The sequence below is a fragment of the Corvus moneduloides genome, chromosome Z, assembly GCF_009650955.1.
Source record: "Corvus moneduloides isolate bCorMon1 chromosome Z, bCorMon1.pri, whole genome shotgun sequence".
NCBI classification, from domain to species: domain Eukaryota; kingdom Metazoa; phylum Chordata; class Aves; order Passeriformes; family Corvidae; genus Corvus; species Corvus moneduloides.
Genome location: NC_045511.1, coordinates 58,996,897 through 59,010,942, shown reverse-complemented (window position 1 = coordinate 59,010,942; position 14,046 = coordinate 58,996,897). Strand labels below are relative to the sequence as shown.

At 36.0% G+C, this 14,046-nt stretch overlaps 1 protein-coding gene across 1 annotated transcript in view; it reads left to right on the top strand.

Annotated features, from left to right (window-relative positions):
• Positions 1–14,046, top strand: part of CNTLN (centlein) — a 183,597-nt gene that overhangs the window by 86,802 nt on the left and 82,749 nt on the right. The window contains 1 exon segment of the mRNA XM_032097108.1: positions 325–448. Within this exon segment, the coding sequence (XP_031952999.1) occupies positions 325–448 (124 nt within the window).

The following is a 14,046-nucleotide window of genomic DNA, read 5'->3' as shown; positions in this document are numbered from 1 at the left end:
ACAGTGCCAATAATCCTTTTTCAGCCTATGTATTTTTAAATGTATTAGGGCAATGCATTTGCCAGATGAAAGCTGACAGTTTGGTAGTAAATTTTTGAAACTTTCAACAGCATGAAAATAATATTTAAGTGAATTGCCAAATCAGCAAAATTTTCTGAAGTAGTAATAAAAAAACTTTGACCTCAAGGACTGTGATTCGTGATCTTTCTGCTTAGATTTCTGAGTCTCATGGTAGCTGTTAAAAGAGAACTTTTGTTTCATGTGAGCCGTGTAACAGTCTCTTACATTTTGTCCAACTCTAATTTTGTTTTTCTGGTTTCTTATAGTCTCAAGAATCTTATGAGCTAAGAGCAGCCTATGGAAATCACGAAGAGAGGCTGCAGATGTTACAGACCAACTACAGAGCACTAAAAGAGCAGTTAAAGCAATGGGAAGAGGGTGATAGCAGGTAAGTTACATAGCTCATTAAAAACATTTTCCTTACACAAAAAATCTGAATTAAAGTATTACATAGGTATTCAAAAGAGAATTTGATTTGAAGGAAGAATCTATGATGTGGTGATCAAGACTATCCTTTGTTAAATGTTAAAGCATGTTAAAGCAGAATGCATGGCTTACCCCTATATGAGAAAAATTATAGTTGAAACCAAGAGGAAATACATTGAGCTGACACTTTGACTTTTTTTGTTTAGTATCTCATTCTGAGACTGAGTACTGGACACAGATCTGCTAGGACTGCTTACTTGTGTTTGTCTAATTCCTCAATTATTTTGTTGACTGTGTATGTTTTTAATTTTCTGTAACACAACAGTTCCTCATTATGTTTCAAATAGTTTTCAAAAATAGTTTTATTCATTAAAATATAGAAATATAGAAATATCTCTAACATTTAGTGATTAAAATATTAACTGAAGCTAAAATCTCCTTCCTTATAGGGGAAAAATAATATGTGCATGATAGCAGGGTGTTTTCATCTGTTAAAGTGTTCAAAAATAAATTATTTTCGATAATTTTACAAAAAAATGGAGTAATATATCTTTACTAATGGAAAGAGGAAAGCCTTTCCCACATAAAATTTGCATAATGAACATTCTGTATATTATTCTCCCTTAGGTTCTATACAGAAGAGTGAAAATTTTATGCAGATATTCTTCTTGTTTTTTAAGTCCTTAGCAGACAGAATTTTTGGTAAACAGATGCAGTTGGAGGTATGAAAACATTTCTCATCAGTTCAGTTATCAAACACTGCTGTTTTTCAGGACCAGTTTCAAGAAAGTAATTTCCTTGTGGCTTTAGCAGGGCTTTAGCATGCACCTACAGCTCAGTAAACACGTGTTTTACTAAAAATAATTATTTGTGCAGTTAGAGCAATACTGACTAATCTTGACACTAACTTTATAACTCTCTCTGAACAAGAAGAGAGTCACAGAAAATGCTGCAAAACTGGTAGCTGTTCAGAGTCCAGGGTGACATAAAGCATCCTACTGTGAATGATAAACTGTTCCTCATATATAAGTAATGCTATGGCCTATCTTAGTAGATTTGCATTGCTTTGAAGTACTAGCATTTACTTAGGAGTGGTTTGTCTTTAAAAAAGGGGGGAAAAAAGTGTGGATGAAAACAATAGCAAAGTACAAAATTGCTACATGCATTGATGGTAGCAGAGGAGCATTTTTTGAAATACCCAAGCATAAAGACAAATAGAGTTGTTTAAATTACAATGAAAAGGTTTTGTTTATTTAGGAAAAATACGGATTTTTTTTTTTCTAGCTCACTGTTTTAAATTTAGTGCAATCTTGAAGTGACTAAGGGATGATAATTACTATATTCAATGAAATTATTTAATTCTAGATCTGTACCTAAACAGGCATTCATATCCACTGAGAGGCCAAGAGTAAAAAGATTAAAAATTGAGCTAGATAAAGACAGTAAAATCTTAAACTTGATATGTAGTGAAGCACTGGGTGTTCTGGTTCTGATAGTTGAAAAAAAGAATGAAGAAGAAAAGGGAAAGAGAGCCAAAGGAGACTTCTGCTTCTGTTTAAAGTAAATGAGACCAGCAGGAATGTATTTGGGAAAAGTAGATATTGGGGAAAATGTAATGCTCAGTCTTCAGTTAGTCATTTGATTTTTTCATCACTATTTAAGATGAGCTGAAAATAACAGGGTTTCAATAATTTTTTGTCATCAGAATAGAATTGTATGAAGCCACACTAGAGGAGGTTTGGTTTTTGTTTTTTATTGTGCTTAAACAAAGGAGTGTAGACAAGACACAAATAAAAGCAGTCTGTAACAATAAGACTCTGTTATTCTGGTATCTCAGCTGTATAGTGCTGCTGTAATGTAAATCATGCATTAAGAACTCAGTGTCAGGTGCTTATGTGGCATTTCTGATCCTCTGTAAGTGATGGAGGACCCCATTCTCCTTATTCTTCATAGATTAGTATCTGTTATTGAGATGGCAGCTGATGGGACCTAATCCACCTGTCAGTGTACATACAACTTCCACTGATGTACGTGACTGCAAAGATGATGGGGGCCTTAGGAGGTTACCACATTGTCTAACAGTTTATTTCTATGCCCAGTAGGAATTTAGATTGCAGAGTTTTAAATTAATTTCATAAAGGATTTTTTAATACAAATTTTATATTTGGCATTATTAAAATACCTAAAAATATTTTAATGACAGATAAACTGTTAAATATTTTAATTTTATTTTTCTGTGCTTCTAAAGTCAGTATGCTTTTTCTTAATACATCATCTTGTGTGTAGATAGTTAATTCTTTTATTAAACTGTAGAACAGTTTGATTTAGAGTGGGCATTAGTTACAACTTCCAGATTGGCTTGCTGAGGCTTTAGGGGAGCTGATGGCTCTCCCTTATATTTCAAGAGATTATGTGATGATTTTAACAACTTCTTTCTCATACCAGTATTTGAAGTAATGTCATCAGAATGTGAGTGACACTATTCTGCCTCATGTCACCTGGGAGGCATGGTGTCATACTAGCACAATATATGTCTGAAACTATGTAATTGAACTTCTCTTCATTACCACAGTTAAGGTTTCATGCCTCAGAACATATACTTCATACAAAATTTAGATTCACTGGATGCTGTACTTGAAAATTTGTATTTCCTGAAAGCAAGGGTGCTTTCATTCTGGTTCTCCTAAAATATTTAGATATTTGAAAATGAACAACCTAGTTTTACTCATAAACAGACTTGAAAATAGTAAAAGCAGATACCAGTATACAGGCTTCTGTCAGCTTTGTCAAGAGGATCCTGGTGTAGTGTGGAATGAACTGGCTTTTTTCAAAAGTGAGCACAAAAAACTGTAGATTGAGAAGTGAGTTTGTTTCTTAAATGGTGTTTAAATAAAGAAACATACTGGGTTTTTTCTGAAGTGCTTTACAGGCCATACAAGACAAATTCCTTGCAAAATTCTGTTATAAAAACATCTACCAAAAGCAGAAAAGGAAAACATCAGCTCTTTTTTTTTTTTCCTTCCTTCTCTCTCCCCCTTAAATCAGTGACAAGTTACAAGTTTGCTAGCACTAACAGAAACTGTATTCCATGATCTAGGGATTGTGTTAATTAATGTGGCTCTCATCTGTTGGAGGTGTCGCTCTTCATTAGCCTGTATTTTACACACTGCCGTGCTTCATTTTTGGAATGAGGTGGTGAGGGGATAACCTAGCCAGCCATCCTTGTTTGATCTCTGTGATACATACGCAATGCAGAATGCCTCAGCTCTCTTGGTTCCCTGCCCTGTCCTGCTAATCCCAGCTGAGCTCATTATGGTGTAGCCTTGCTGCTACTCCTGGAGCCAGAGCTGTCCAAGCTAATTACTGGTAGCAGCAGAGCTGCCTGTTAAGGGTCTGGTGTGGATCTGCTAACATGGTCCTTGGTAGTGACCTGCAAAAAGCACGAGGGAGTTGCTCTCTTTCTTGCTGTGCACAGCCTGTCCTTTGGGTTTAGTGCTGATCCCTTCACACAGCTCTTTCAGCTGTAGTAAGTGTAAAACTTGGTGAAGGAAACTCTTACTTTAGAAAACATACAGTTTGCTGCTTTGATCTCATAATTCATAGGCTATTACACTCAGCCAGGCAAAGTAAAAAAATGTCCTTTTATACTAGACAAAAGGAAGTTAGTATGGTATAATTAGCCCTTTGCTGTGATTTAACACTTTCTGTAAGTCACGATGATTTTTTTGTTTTAATTTAAGAACCAAGACATCATAGAAAGTTTTATTCAGACTTTGTTTTTGTCAGCATTGAAGAAAATATGTTTTCCCAATGGGTCATGTTATAAACCCATTTTGTGGCGATACCATGAAGGCTGCTATTTCAGAATTTCAACGGTAGCAAATTGTTTTGTTCTATGTAAGTCCTTGTGTTGACCATAAGCTCCCTTGGTGTATTATAGGCAATATTGCCAGTAGCTGTGTTACATGGGGTATTCTTATATCTGCCAGTTAAAATTGCGTGTCTGTTCTTGTCACTTGGTTATCATATCTTTGTTTGCTGTTTTGAAGCTATAACAACAAATTATCACATGCAATTAATTTTTGGGTTTTCATTTTTTGTTTTTATGTAGGAAAGAACACTTTCTTGCCATATATGTAATTTCATATATGTAATTCTCCCTCCATCACTAATGAACACATTCACCACAGGCAGTAGTAACTCAAGAGCAATAATGTAAGCCACTTTTTTCACACAAAGCCATGCAAGAGAGATTGCTTATGTATTTTGCACACCCTGAAGGTTTGTACAGTTGGACTGCTTTTCCAGAGTTCCTGTGCAGTCACATTTATGGGAACACCCTTATGTCTGGTAAGTTGCAGATCACTGACCTTGACTAGACTGTGGTGAGGTGGCATGAGCAAACAGTTGAGCTCTTCGAAATACAGAATTTATAATACAAAATGGGTTCATAAAATTCCGTGTGGTAAGTACTTAGTAAGAAGCCAGTGCAGCATTGTGTTCATTAAGGTGAACTCCTTGTGTGGGTTTAGGTACTGTTTGGCTCCTTATGGGCAATGTCACTTTATGTTAGTTGAAGTAAGGAAGAAATGGATGCATAACTGTGGGGTTTATATCTGTCTTTCTCTAATAGTGACAGTCTTTAATTTGTTGAAGGAAGTCACTATTTCAGGATTTCAGCTCATTTTCTTAAGAAATTCAATACTAAATTTATTGTACTTTTTAGATCTGTGGATAGAGCTTCTTTATATTGCATATATTGTTATTTAAATTCTGTGGATAAAGGATATGATCTGTGGAGTTGGACCAGTTGCTTATATGTGTAATTTACAAGCAGTCTAAGTAAATCAGGTTAGCCCAAAGTTTTTGTGAATGCACTTAATTTAATAGACCCTACTGGTTGTTATCTTAAGTTGACATAGAACATACATAAACCAAAACCAATGCACTATTGCTTAAAGAACAGTGCCTGTGTAGGGATTTTATTTTGGTTTAAGTAGTTTTAACTTTAATATGTTCAATTTCTCTCTCTGACTAGGCCAAAGAGTGAGTGTTACAAAGATAGGATTATTTTTTATTGCTTGTTTATGTATTCAATCTGTAAGAAAGATTTTCTCTCCCATCTTCTGAGGGGAGAGCAATAATGTAAAATGTCTTCAATATGCACATATACTAATCATGTTTTTAGCCCTCCACTGGACCCACTCCAGGGGCTCCATGTCTCTCTGGTACTGAGGAGCCCAGAACTGGAAACAGCCTCACCAGGACTGAGCAGAGAGGCAGGATCATCTCCCTCAACCTGCTGGCCGTGTTATTCCTAGTGCACCACCAGGACACACTGCTGGCTCATGGATATCTTGTTGACCAGAAGGACCCCCCAGGTCCCACTCCATAGAACTGCTTTGCCACACATCCAATTGTTCTGCTACTTAATTGCAGGCTGGCTAATTTAAACTATTTCGGTATTTCCATATCAAAAGCTAGTTAGTTGGAGCATAGGGATATCCTGTCCCTTTGGCCTTCATGTACAGACTTTGGAAACGTATAGATGACTGTATATAAACTATTGTGGAATCTTTAAAATTTTACATCTTTCATTCTGGATTATTTGTAAGCGACCTTGTAATAGATACCAGCAACACTCAATTATTTGACATAGAACATTCTTCAGCATTAGACATGATGACATAAGTCATCATTTTCACAGCTAGCCGGAAATTTGTTGTCCGTATGAGTGCTGTGTAGTTGTGCATGTCATCCATTATAGGAAGTGTGCTCTGCGTCTTTAAATCATATGGAATCACTACAAGCTCAGTGGTATCTTTCCTCTTCTATAGCAGCTATTTAATAAATGTTTCTGATAAGCTTTCCTTTTTTAGGAAAACAAGACCTCATGGTTTCTGCTTTCCTTGTTCCTGTAGAGTCAAAGCAACTGCTGTATACCTGGTGTAGTGGTATGCGACCAACTAGTTGATAGGAGCCTATCTTAGTACCAGCAAAACCATATGATGCCTCTTGCCTTTTCTAGCTATCAGAATCGGTATGGTGGAGGAAAGCTAAATTAAGTGCGCTGGAATGCTAGCAACAAGAAAAACAAATGTAGCCTTTATTGGTTCCTCTGCTTGTTGAATGTATCATCCCCCCTACATTTTTTAACAAGAGAACTTCCTGAAAAATGCAGTTTTGATAATCTTGACAGTCTCAGGCAATAGGAAATACCTGATCATCAAAGACTTTTATTTTTAAACCTCTATGGTTTTGTGCAACATCCAAATACCGCAGTAATTTTTTTTTTTTGTTTAACTCAATGGGTATATCATGTACCAGATTAATTTGGAGCAAAGTGTATGCATGCTGCGTCAGTGTTAAAAAGTGTCATCTACAGCATATAGCTCGTCTGATTTATGTGTTTTCTCTGTAAAGTAATCTTTCTGGTTCTCAGTATTAGGAATGCTGGGACATAGCAGACATCTTACTGTAAATTACTCAAATCTAATAGGTCAGGGCTTTTGTTTACTTTTTTCTGCAGTTAGTAATTCTGTAGTTAAAATGATTATGTGTATGGGTTTGTTTAGGTTTTGGATAAAAAAAAAATCTGAAATACCACCTTTCATTCTACTGAAAGCAATTCAGCCTAAGTTCTGCAGCTGGTGTTGTGACTCTTCTGAGGGTTTTGACAAAGTGCATTCTTACTGACCTAACTGAACATTGCTCAGTGAAAATGACAGTCAGGCTCAAGTGTGAGAACAGGAAATAGTGCACTAAAAGTAAATTAAAATGTAAGAAATCAGCAGCATTTGTTGTACTGCAGAGTATAGTTTCTAAAAGATGTTTCTAAAGGACCAAAGTCAGAAATGTAAATGCCACATGCACTCATGTAGGGGCTTTTACATAATGAACAAAATGGCCCTTTTTGTGAAGAGAATTAGTTCTTTTTTCTAGCAAGCTTCCAGGTTTATTTTCACAAGGCACTGTGTCAACCAACTATTTTTCAGTGAGAGGGTTCTGTCAGGGATTATGAGATTAATGCTTTTTAATTGTTAACCTTGTCTCTAGAACATTTCTTACCTACATCCACTAGATCTTGTGATTTCCTGCATCGTAGCTAACAGACAAATTTGAAGACTTAGTGTGGTTTTTTATATCAGATGTGTTTGTGTTTTTCCTTTGTGCTTTCGTGTTTAATTAGACTCTGCTTGTCTGCAGAGATTTGTATGTGCCTTCTCATGTATGATGGAACTTTGTCATATTGAAAACATGAGTCATGCTGCTTAACATTTTTTTTTCATGATACAGAAGCAGGGAAAGGCAAAATTAAAGTTGCATTAATCGTAAAATTTGAGCATTTTCAGGGACAAAAATAGCAGAGAGATCTTGAAGAAAGGTAAGGTGTTGCTGCCTGTTCTGAGCTTCCCTTCCCCCCTCCCAAAGACATGTGCTCATAGCTCCTTTGTTCCAAGCGCGGGCAAAGCCAAATGTAACTCAGACTCTTCAGCAGTGTCTCATTGGCCGGTCACCCCGGGTCCGCCCCCAGTCCTCCCCTTTCCCCTTCTCCTAATAAAAGATGGTCGAGGGGAGGCAAAGGCTCTCTCTCAGCTCAGCTACTTTCCTGTAAACATCTCTGGTCGTCTGTCTCATTTGAAGGCTTCTAACTGCAGGGAATTGAGCGAGCAGCGAGCTATATTTCTCCCTCTTTGCTTCTGCTGATGGTATTTGCTCTGCAGCTGATTCAGGTACCGATTTTAGAGCTACTGAAGTGCTAGATTGCCCGTGCTACCTCTCAAGGCTGCTCGAGGCTTTCTAAGGCATTGAAATACAAGCGCTAGCCGGTATAAAAGCTGAAAAGATACCTTCCACAGTAAGGACTCTCTGTTAGCTCCCCTTTGTATTGCTTGCACGGTACTATTCCTTGCCTTGCTGTTGGATCAGAGTGATTTCTGTAGATTATTCGGTTTAGAAGTAAGTTGTTGTACTGTTGATAAGCACACTGCCTGCAAAAGAACTGTCTTTTTCTTATCTCCCTCTCTGGCCTAGACAAAAGGTTTTCAGCATTCAGATGGAAATGTCTGAATTATTAGCCTACATATACATATATATGCATGTATAAAAACAAGTACTAAATGTGTCATGTTAAATTTGGCCGAATGTTCATAGAAGAAGCCTAGGAACCTACAATCTTTAACTCCAAAGCACACTAACTGCTAGTAACATGTCAAACTGATATATTAAGAGAATAAGGAGTGAGTAATGAAAATAAGTTTCTCTACAGTACCTTCTGTGAAGTTCTGGGAATTCTGGTAAAGGTAGCAGTGCTTGGTATATTTTGGCACGATGAATTTAACATACAGTGCTAATTTTCTACTTTCCTTTACATAGTACTGATTTTGGAACGGAAATCACAAATTTTCCAGGTTCCATGTATCTCAGCTTTGATAATACAATATGGAACTTCAACAACTGAATTTTGCAAAATTATAGAGACATTTATTTCAGAGAGTGCAAATAATATTTTACAATGAAAGTTATTAAACATTGTTTATGTACTCTTGCTTTATCTCTTGAACTCTTTCCTAAAGTGTACTATTTTGTAATTTTAGAAAGTCAGATGTGGTGCTAAGTGGACCTATATTGTGGCCCATCATGATCTTTGTGATAAAATACTTAGCTGTCTTTTGTTGCATGAGGCAGAATATGCAGATACATGCAAAAGTTTAACCTATTTTAATGCTTTTGGATCTTTTTCTAATTTATAAGGAATTCAGAATGCATTTTCTAAGAATTATTTTTGTATTTGCTTTTTTCAAACACAATCACGTGAGAATAAACATAGAATCTTCAAAATTTTCCTAAAACTCAAATACTTCAGTGGAAGAAATAAATTAAGAAATTAACTTTTATCCTTATTTTGCATTATTGAAAACCAGCTCAATACTAACAGCAGGCTGTAGGCAAGAGACTTTAGTGTGTTGTCGTCTTAGGTTTATAAAGGTTAGAAGGACTGATAGAACAACAAAATTCTCTTGATATTCATATGATGGAAGTTGTACCCTTGTGCCATGAGCTTCTCTGAGTTACGCTGATGGCAGTGGTACCCCAGTCTTGGCCCTTGAGGTTGAATCTGTTGTGAACTAACTACAGGTAAAAACACTGTTTATGAGGCTGTTCTGATGGTCTTATTTTAAAGGAAGGAAAAACTGCAAATTAGAATAATAAACATAATTCACACAATGTAACATTTATATTGTCATTAAACACTTCTTGATAAATAAGCTGTATTCTGTGCTACAGTGAAACAAATAAAAGATTACTAAATGGTAGATAAAATGTTAGGCATGGGCTTCTACCATCCTTTTGCAAACTAAAGGTTATGCTGTATGTTGAAACTATCTTAGTCACTAGTGCTTCTTTAGCTTTGGAGTGACTGTTAATTTGAAATATATCTCAAAAGTCACTCTTGACAACTATGACACTATTGACTTTTTTGCTGTGTGAACAGACATTGGACTGTTGAAGAGGGAGTTGCTTTTATCCTTTTTTTGCTCCTGAATGTGGGTTGTAAATCAGAGAGACTTTACTTAGCACCAACAGATACCTCTTTCTGCAATTTTCATCCATCCTACAAGTGACTGAATTGGGAAACAAAAATGATAAGGACATATTTCTGGGAAGTGAATGCACAAGTAAGATGGATAGCTCAAAGACTCTATGTAGTCAAATGCTTCATTTCTTTGGTTAATTAAGACTATACATTTCTTATTGTAAACTATAAGTTTACAATTTTTTAGTGTAAGGGAATTCCAATAAATCATTCTGGATAGTGTGAATGATCACAAAATGGGAGTAATGCTAGTACTTTTTGATTTACTCTTACCTTGGCAGTGTTATCCCCAGACATATGTAATGCTTTTTGCTCTCTCGCACAGTCTATATCAAACACTCACTCCCAGATTTGCTCTGAGTTCCCAAGGCTGTCTGTTGACACATGAATATACAGACCTATAAAAAGAGCATATTTTGCTCTTACTGCAGGCAAATGTACTTGAATCATAATGCTGTGGGAGCAAAGTGACATATTTCTGTCAGAGTAGTATTTCACCTGTAAAAGTTGGATAAAGTTTCTGTCTGGCTTGGTTTTCCTGACTCGAAATAATTTTGAAGTAGCAGAAAATTAAAATTAATGTTAACATTATGACATATGAGACCATTTACAACAGACTCTTTGTATATTTTCTGTATGGGCTTTTTACAGAAGTATGTGTAATGCGCATGTGCATTCTCCTCTGGTTTTACAGAGCAGAAATTTTACCCTTTTGAAGTCTAAAGAACAGAAAGTGCAATTCACCTTTGCTTACCTAGATGTTTCTATGTTGATGTGCTGTTTTTCTTCTCAAGCACCTTTCTTTTCTGAGGGGAAGAAAACAGAGCTGCTTCTGCTGTCCTTTTTCTATTTTCCTTGCAAGGATCATTAGGCTATTCAGCTTAAGCTTTGGATAAGAAAAAAATTCTGTCTCACTATGTTGACCTGGTGTCTTTAAAACTTACTTTTTTTGGTACTGTAATAAGCAATGCTGCTGTCCCTTTTTAAGGACTGTGATAAAGAGCATATGAAGCTTGCTTAGCAGTCTTTTTCTGTCTGATTTTCTTCTTAATTTGACTTTCCTGTCTTTAACAGTCTTCCATGACTCTGGAGGAAAACATTTGAAAAGGCAATAGTTAACCTCATGGACTCAGAGGAAGGCTTCCCTGACTGCTGCAGCTCCTGGACTAGCCCCCTAATATCTGTCCATACCAGCAACAATATGCATTAGGAGATTGTGGTTGGTTGTGCTTATTTCTCCAAAGAGTCATCCTGCTGCGGTCTTTACAACTTGTAATCCTTGGGAAGGAGTCGGTTTCCTCTGTGGGTTTTTCCATCTTATGTATTCAGCTCTATTAGAAATTAGATTCTCTGCATGGTTTTATTTTCCAGATAAAATTCCCTGGGACAAATGGGAAAAATGTCTTATTGTTTGTTTGGATGTTTATTTTAGACTGCCATGAGCCTGCTCTCCTAATTCCTTTTATCTGTATGCAGGGGAGTGTAGAAGTCTCCTGCTTGTCTTACCTGTGAATGCTGAAAGCTGCTGATGAGCAATGGCTGACTTACGGGATGTGCATTACTCAGGAGGCAGTTGTTTGCTAGAGGACTAACTAGAGTCTTCTGGCAATGGGTTAACCCAGGGTCAGCAACTCTGGAGGGAAGGAACCCTTTAAACTCATAAATGCAGAGAGAAAGTTTATGCTATAGTTCAGGCTGTCTTTCAAAATTACCTTTTCTTTAATGCATTGGGACCAAAGTGTGCAGGTATATATGTATCTTAGCTTTGGAGCTGTGTGAGGGCTCCTGATGGTATCTTTAGAACTGCTGACAGTTAAAAATGATGAGTACTAGGATATTTTGTTCCAGCATGAAGGTATATTTTGCAGAAGCCCAGCTTATATGCAGATGGTGGGAGCATTTCTCCTATTCTAGTAACTTGATAAGTAAGCAAGTGTTACAAAGAATTTCTTGCTGATGCCTAGCTATAATCTAAAAGAAATGGGAGGTAGTTTTTTTAGTATAACTGATTCCATAGCACAGTTTTTAATATGCTACCTCTTCCTGTATTCCAAATTGGTGAGTATTAAAAAATGACTTAAAAATGGAGGAGTATTATATAATCAATAGTATTATAATGCAGAAAATAGAGTCCAGAATATTGTAGGATACTGAAAACAGTAGATTGTGTAATTGTGGGTAAAGATCAGTACCTTGAAAAATAAATGCAATACCACCATAAGCTATTTCATATAGATTTGATCTCTCTTGATTTCTGAATATCCTTGTTTTCATACTGCCAAGTGAGACTGTGGCAATCGTAGTTGGAGGATAGAAATGAAGCATTTCTACATAAAACAGAATGCTGCACACTTACTGCTCTTGATGGTGCATTTTCTGTATGTGTTACAAGTAAGAAGAATGACTTTTTTCATTAAGTTATTTGTAGCAAATCAAAGGCTTTGAGGTTATTCTCAGAATGTAAAAACACATTATTAGAATTCTGACCAGCCGTATTAGAAGATCCTGGTAGTCTTCTAGGAAATGCCAATGGATTCCTGCTAATTTAGGGTGCTGAATCCTCTTAAATCAAGGACTTAATATCTCTTCCTTGGAGTTGGAAGTTCTTCTCTGACAACCTAGTCTAGAGCATCTACAACTGCTGCTGCCCTGTTTCTTGTCAACAAAATCTTTAAAAATACTTTCAAGTAGATTACATCGTCAGAAGGTCAGCTTGTTTTGGAAGCAGATAAGAAAATGCTTATTGTTGACAAAGATTTACTGAAGGAATAGAATAAAATCTACCAGATATACTTACAAGCAGCATAACCTCTTTTTGCAGAAGGCTCAAGGCCATTAAGCAGTTTAAGGTGTGCATAACGCTGAAAAGCAGTGCACTAGTTTCTAGGCTTTGTATGGCTTTAAGTCACTTTTTTCCCATCTGATGGGCTATCATTTAAACTTGGCAACGCTGCTAGAAAGTACAACATGTGAGTATAAATAAGAGCAAGACATTTTTTTCTGGAAGAAGTCATAAATTCTGGACTTTTTTCAGTCTGCTAGTTTTTATTACTCTTTCAACTACACTGCAAAACTGGCCTTTTTTCTTTTTTCTTTTCCTGTCTTTTCAAAAGCTGAAAAGACTGTGTGGGAGCTGAATAGTTATTTCAAAGACCATTTTCAGTTCATCTGGTAGACAGACATAAGATTAGTGTAGTCCTAAAATTAAAAATAGCAGTCATGTGTGTCACTCATAGTTACGTAACCTTCATTATTGGCAAGTTTGGTATGTTGTTACTGTAAATTTTCAGGATACATTTTCCAGTTATACAGTCTTCTTTAGCACTTTCTAAACCTTGAATGTAAACTAATCAGGACTGTAAAGACTCCTACAGTGCAATCAGAAAATATTTGACACATTTGACATGATTTGAAAATGTTTTGTATCTTTTCAGTTTAAAGAAACCAATCCATTGTGATTAAAGTAAACCTATGAAAAAAGTGCATCTAGATAAAGGCCAAGTGATAATTGAAATTTCAACATTGCAGGTTTTTAGAAGTGGCTCACTGTGTTAGCATTACCATTGCAGATTTGAGTTTAGACTTAAAGAAACATTATTAAAGTTTAACTCAGTGGTTACTTATTTTCTTTTGTTCTGGATTGCTGATATGTATTCCTAGTAATGAATCTTCTTTGCCTGACATTATTTATGTGTGTGTTATTTGTGTAAATTTACAGAGACAATTCTGAACAGTTTTTGTATTACTTTGAAAACCCATTCAAATTTAGTTAGGTTTTATTTCTATTTTTTCCATAAATTTATTAATGGATAAGAGCTTATTTGCAGAATTTTGGCTTTTCAACATCCTGCAAGGTGTTGAAAAACCTACTCCCCATGTCAATAAAAAATAGTGTGTAAGTTGTCAAAATAGCTCACAGTATTTGATAAACACTTGTGCAAAGTTTGTATCTGGTATCTCTC